Source organism: Gopherus evgoodei, chromosome 2 (assembly GCF_007399415.2).
Source record: "Gopherus evgoodei ecotype Sinaloan lineage chromosome 2, rGopEvg1_v1.p, whole genome shotgun sequence".
In the NCBI taxonomy this organism is placed as follows: Eukaryota; Metazoa; Chordata; order Testudines; family Testudinidae; genus Gopherus; species Gopherus evgoodei.
This window is the reverse complement of record NC_044323.1, coordinates 198,610,423-198,616,422: the sequence shown is the minus strand read 5'-3', so window position 1 is coordinate 198,616,422 and position 6,000 is coordinate 198,610,423. Positions and strand designations below refer to the sequence as shown.

The 6,000-nt window shown below is 37.1% G+C and overlaps 1 protein-coding gene across 1 annotated transcript in view; it reads left to right on the top strand.

The window, feature by feature from the left end:
* The first annotated feature begins 973 nt into the window (after positions 1–973).
* CCDC102B (coiled-coil domain containing 102B) overlaps positions 974–6,000 on the top strand; it is a 354,221-nt gene continuing 349,194 nt past the window's right edge. The window contains 2 exon segments of the mRNA XM_030552669.1: positions 974–1,583; positions 4,209–4,424. Of these exon segments, the coding sequence (XP_030408529.1) occupies positions 993–1,583; positions 4,209–4,424 (807 nt within the window). The 5' untranslated portion in view covers positions 974–992.

Below are 6,000 nucleotides of genomic sequence, written 5' to 3'. Positions count from 1 at the left end.
TCCTAACTTGCAGCGTAGATATACTTATGTTGTAACAATGATCCAGAAACATTTAATAAATGGCAAATAAGATTATGAATGTTTTGCAAAGTCAAATTCCAATTGAAACTGACCGGGAGCATCTGACTGGTGATGAAAAAACTGCAGAAGCTCTTGGCTCATATGCATAAAAATGAGAACAAAGCATTACACTAAAATATCTTGTTAATTGCTTTAATTTTTTCAAGATGAAATGTTGGTAAATAATTTGTTACTGGACTTTCATTTAGGTTGTGTTTCAAATTAATGTATTAACTTTAAAACTAATCACCATGATATACAAATCACTAAAATGAGCTAGATGTTAGATTGTAGAAGAGGCAATCCTTACCTACAGCATCCATTCTTCTGCTAATACTGTTAGTAAGGGGGCATAAGTAACTGCTCTGTGTAGCCTGTTCAATTCACCACTCTGTGTGTGGGGCTGAAAGTAGGTTTCAGTCATCCCTCTCCCCAAGCACGTGAGTCAGAGTGGTTCTAGAGAAGTGGGGAATGGGTGGAATCAAGGCTTTACTCCTCTCTCCCCAAGCAGTGGCTAGCAGAGCTGAGTTAGTTTGATGTGGGAAGTATACTGTGTTCTGTAGATGACTGTAGCAAAAAAGTAATGGAGACAGACAATCCCTGTTCTGCTCTTGGAGTTTGGACTGCTATATGTCACTCCTTAAGCAAATGTAAATTTTCTTAAGAGATATAAGATGAAGTCTTAAGGTCTTTAGTTTTGTTTTATTCTTTTCTTACGCAGACAAATTCTGAGATTTTGCTTGAGCAAAAAACTTAATAAGGGCATCACTGTTTGGGCAGAAAAAGTAAAGTGGAATCTACAGTCTGGCTTCTGATGTGCTCATGGTTCTAAAGATTTTCTAATTTATCGCACAATATGTTTGTTATATTTATTACTAATATTCACTTCTCCTTATCTGTTTTAGGTGTGAAATTAGATTAAGAATCAAAACATGAATCTAGACTCTGTCCATAAATTATCTGACAAGACACAGGTTTTCAATATCCAACAAAGACGGTCTTATGAACTAGCTGAAGGTAGAAAAGAAACAGGTATCTTCTGTAACTCAAGTTTACCATCTCAAAGGCTCCATTCATACTCCTCTCATCATCCTTGTATGCCTATTAGTAACAACAATGACTGGGAGATTTCTGAAGAGCTCCGACTTCGGGAGCTGGAAGAAGTTAAGACTAGAGCTGCCCAAATGGAGAAGACCATGCGCTGGTGGTCAGACTGCACTGCCAACTGGCGGGAGAAATGGAGCAAAGTTAGAGCAGAAAGGAATAAAGCCCGGGAGGAAGGGAAACAATTGAGAATCAAACTGGAGACCACAATGAAGGAACTGAATGCACTGAAAAAGCTAAACCAAGACTTACTAATTGAAAAGGAAGAGTGGAAAACTGAAGTCACTTGGAAAAAGAAACTCAATTTCTCAGATATGCCCTGTGTGACAGAAAAGGAGTACCAGTTAGTGTGTCTGGAACAAAAACCTGTTAAAGATGTGATCAAGAACAAGATCCTTGTGGTACAAGAAATGAATAAGGTAAAGGGAACTATACATTTGTATGTTCTGAAATCTGCATTTTTAGCAAGTCTACATAAGGTCCACTTTTCTATGCTTCATGGTAACACTGTACATGTATGCCTGTCTCCACTCCTAAAATTTCAGTATATAATGCTTTGTTTATATATAAACTAGAAGACCAATTTGCATTATCACTCGAATATAAACAGTTACATGGGGGGGCAGTTGCATGAGATGATAATTTGGGCTCCCCTGTGACTTATATATCTTTTCCCTCTTCAAAAAGCAATGTAGGTTTTCTTGTGTCCAGTCATTAAAGTCTTCACTGGTCTATGGACACAGGTAGAACTGAAAATGAGTGGAAGCTATTTACCTAGTCCTGGTCTTCCAAAATTCTTCCTGCCCTTCACAGTTTATTCTAGTGAATAACTTTGAGTTCCTTGGCGGGGGGGAGAACATCCCCTTCCTGCAGAATAGGAGTATTTTTAAAGAGCGAGGACTGTAGTTATGTTGTCTTGGTAATATAGGATCAGAAGGTGGTCATGGAATCTTAATGAGTGGAATAATTTGATGCAATTTTTCCAGCTCTACAATTGCCTACTTTAAAATAAAAGAACTAGTTTTAACAAATGGAACTGTACCCTATTCCTTTGTCAGTATTCATTCCAGCGCTGGATATATATTATATACCCATCATAAACAGCATCACTTATAACCTGTATTGACTGTAGGCATGATTCAAAGCCCGCTCAACTCAAAGTTTACATTGACATGAATAGACTATGAGTCAGGGCCTTCAGCATGTACATCTTTTGTCAGAATTTCCACTGACACTGCTGTGAGGTGAATGATAGTATGTACTGTGACCCTGAATAGACATTGAACTGGCACTTGAGAATCAACCTGTAAAAAGATTCTGACCTATTATACATTTCATAGTGTGTTTCTTCTGTATGCACACTCAAAGAAGGGGCTTAGTTATGGAGCCAAATTCTCTGCTGATGTAATTCCTTTTATTTCAATGGAGTTACTCCAGTAGAGAATTTTGGCCTCAAGTTTATTATGAACGCTAAGATTTTTGCAACAATTGGAAAATTATATTTGTACCTTATTCAGAAGGACTAGCCAGTGATTGGATTCTAATGTGTTGGGCAGAGTTTCCTGCTAGTTCACTAGGCTGAATGAAAATGTTGTTGTGTTGTTTTATGATTTGTCCTGGTAGTAGTAGTAGTAGTAGTAGTATTATCCATCATCATCATCATCATCATCCAACTTTTTTATCCAGCTGACCTTGATGAGTGGTAACATCATGTAACTAAGATATTTTTCATTTACTCTAAGAAGAAATGTGCTGAATTAAATACAAAACACTATATTCCTAATTATTTTTACGCAAAGGATCCTCTTAAAACTATATTTGCAATATTGATTTTAAAACAAACTAATTTAATTAGACAGGGTGATTATTCAAGGTATACACATTGGTCTTTGAATCTATGCATTTAATCTCCTTTGACATCCATAAAAAGTATAGTAATTCTCTTGACTTTACTATTAAACATACACTCTATGATCAGTACATCTGTCTTTATTATAGAAGACAACTACAGTGTGCTATTTGTTATTTAGCAATCCTATTTAAAACTCAAAATCACTGTAATATAGAACTCAGATCAATGAAAACCCAAACAGTATTTTCTGTTCATAGTCTAATGCTGAAACTCTGGCCCTAGAGATTTTCCATTGACTTCAACAGGGCTGGAACTTCACCCTCAGTCTCAAATTCTATGCAGATGTGTCTTGTCAGAGTGACTAAAATGTGTGATCTACAGGGCCTAAAGGAGGGAATGACACAGATATATTTTAACAGTATATCTCCTTCGCTGATGAAGGATAATGTGCCAGCTGCTTTATAGTTTCAGTGTGTTAAAATTGCTTGGGAATATCCATTTACCTAATTTACAGTATCTCTTATAATATAATTTTCATGCATCATGTTAAAAAGTTTTGATAATGTCAGATGAACAGAGTTGTCAGGAACAGTACAGAGGTTTGTTGAGAGAAACTGAATTAGTTTATAACTAATTGAAGGAAACACAATTTATTGTATTTCTGAAGTTAGCTGGATTTCTCTTGGGAGAACTTCAATGTACTTAATTATGGATTAAATTTGGTTCCCACAATTCTTCATGCAAAATCATTTGCCTTCGCAAAACAAATGTATTTAGGAATAAACTCTTTTCCTTTCCCCTACACCATTTCTCTCCCCCCAGAAAAAAAGCCAGTGGACATCAATGGGATTTGGATTAGACTGTTCAGGGTCAGGTGTGGGAACTTTTGAAAATACTAGTTAAGAAGAATATTTCAATGCCTGAGAGAAACAGATCCTTGGCTTCTCACCACGCTGGTTGGACACACCTTTTTTGGGGATGTAGAGTGCCACCAGCCACACTGATCATCATGGTGGTCAGGGGCATTATTGATCACATTCTATGTACAAGATGTGTGATTTTTCCTTCGTTGAGGCTGTACATGTTTGAATAGCATGACAGTCCTTGTAGACTTCATTATGAGATGACTGTTCCTAACATACGTTTGTATTTTCTGGCTTAGGATGTTTTGTTCTTATTATTTTTTTCTCAGGATTTGGAGACAACTGAAAACACATTAAGAAAGAACCAAGGTACGAGATTCAATCTGAGGCTTCCTGACTCCTTTGCTCCTCACATTGGTCTGGAAAAGCCTAGACAAAAGCTCGACAACATAGTCCATCCTCCGGAGAATGAATTAATACATATGTCTGCTTTGCATTTGCAATTGGATGAGTCACAGAAAATCTTACAGAAGGAAGGAGAGTAAGTGCAAAATTGATTCTTACTAGAGCAGGTTACTTAAATAAATAAAACCAGTGTTCTAAATTGGTCACATGACCATTAATTTCTGGTAAGAGGCATATATTTAAATATTTAGGAACAAACTTAGTATAAGGATATTTGTTTCATGTTGTTGACCACATATTTCTGCGTTTTGTGAAGATTTCCTCAATATTTCAAAAGTATGGTGTCGTCATATACTTGAGACTCTATATGGCTATCTGTAAAAATGTGAGGTTGTAATTGGCCAAGGATGCTTGCTTGCTATTCGATATCAGTATTACTGTACCTGGTCTTTGGTATGTTGTTACCAGGATGTATTCTTCATAGCATTACACTTGGAAGCTTCAGCTAGTGTAAAATGACTTCCTGTATGCTCAGTGGTCAGAGGCTTTGGGTTGAAAGGTGCTACAGAGGTACAAAGTATTAATAGTATTATCTATACACCTCAAAATAAGCTCCATCTAGGAACTGGATAACAAGACTAGAAAAAGAATATAGAGCCTTTCAAGACATTAGTCTGAATAGGCAATAAAACGGCAGATGAAATTCAATGTTGATAAATGCGAAGTAATGCACATTGTAAAATATAAGGCCAACTATACATACAAAATGTTCTGTTCTAAATTAGCTGTTACCACTCAAGAAAGAGCTCTTGGAGTCATTGTGGATAGTTCCTCTGAAAACATCCATTCAATGTGCAGTGACAGTCAAAAAAGCTAACAGAATGTTGGGAATCATAAAGAAAGGATAGATAATAAGACAGAAAATATCATATTGACTCTATGTAAATACTGTGTGCAGATGTGGTTGATCCATCTCAAAAAAGGTACACTGGAATTGGAAAAGTTCAAAAAAGGGCAACAAATGAGTAGGGGTTTGGAACAGCTTCCCTGTGAGGAGAGATTAATAAGACTGGGACTTTTCAACTTGGAAAAGAGACAATTAAGGGGGGATATGATAGACGTCTATAAAATCATGACTAGTGTGGAGAAAGTAAATAAGGAAGTGTTATTTACTCCTTCTTGTAACACAAGAACCTAGGGGTCACCAAATGAAATTAATAGGCAGCAGGTTTAAAACAAAAGGATGTATTTATTCACACAATGCACAGTCAACCTGTGGAACTCATTGCCAGAGAATGTTTTGAAGTCCAAGACTATAACAGGATTCAAAAAAGAGATAGATAAGTTCCTGGAGGATAGGTCCCTCAATGGCTATTAGCCAGGCTGGGCAGGGATGCAAAACCATGCTCTGAAGTATCCCTAGCCTCTGTTTGCCAGAAGCTGGGAATGGGCAACAGGGGATGGATCACTTGATTACCTGTTCTGCTCATTCCCTCTGAAGCACCTAGCATTGGCCACTGTCAGAAGACTGGATACTGGGCTAGATGAACCATTGGTCCGGCCCAGTATGACCATTCTTATGTTCGGTTAAGATTAGTGAATGTCTGGTATCTGTTTGGTGCTCTGAAGGAAGAGACTTGGTGATCTCATTCTAACTGGTAAGAGATAAGTGTCTTCATCAGAGCCATTAGTGGGAATAAGGGATTAGCTGATCAT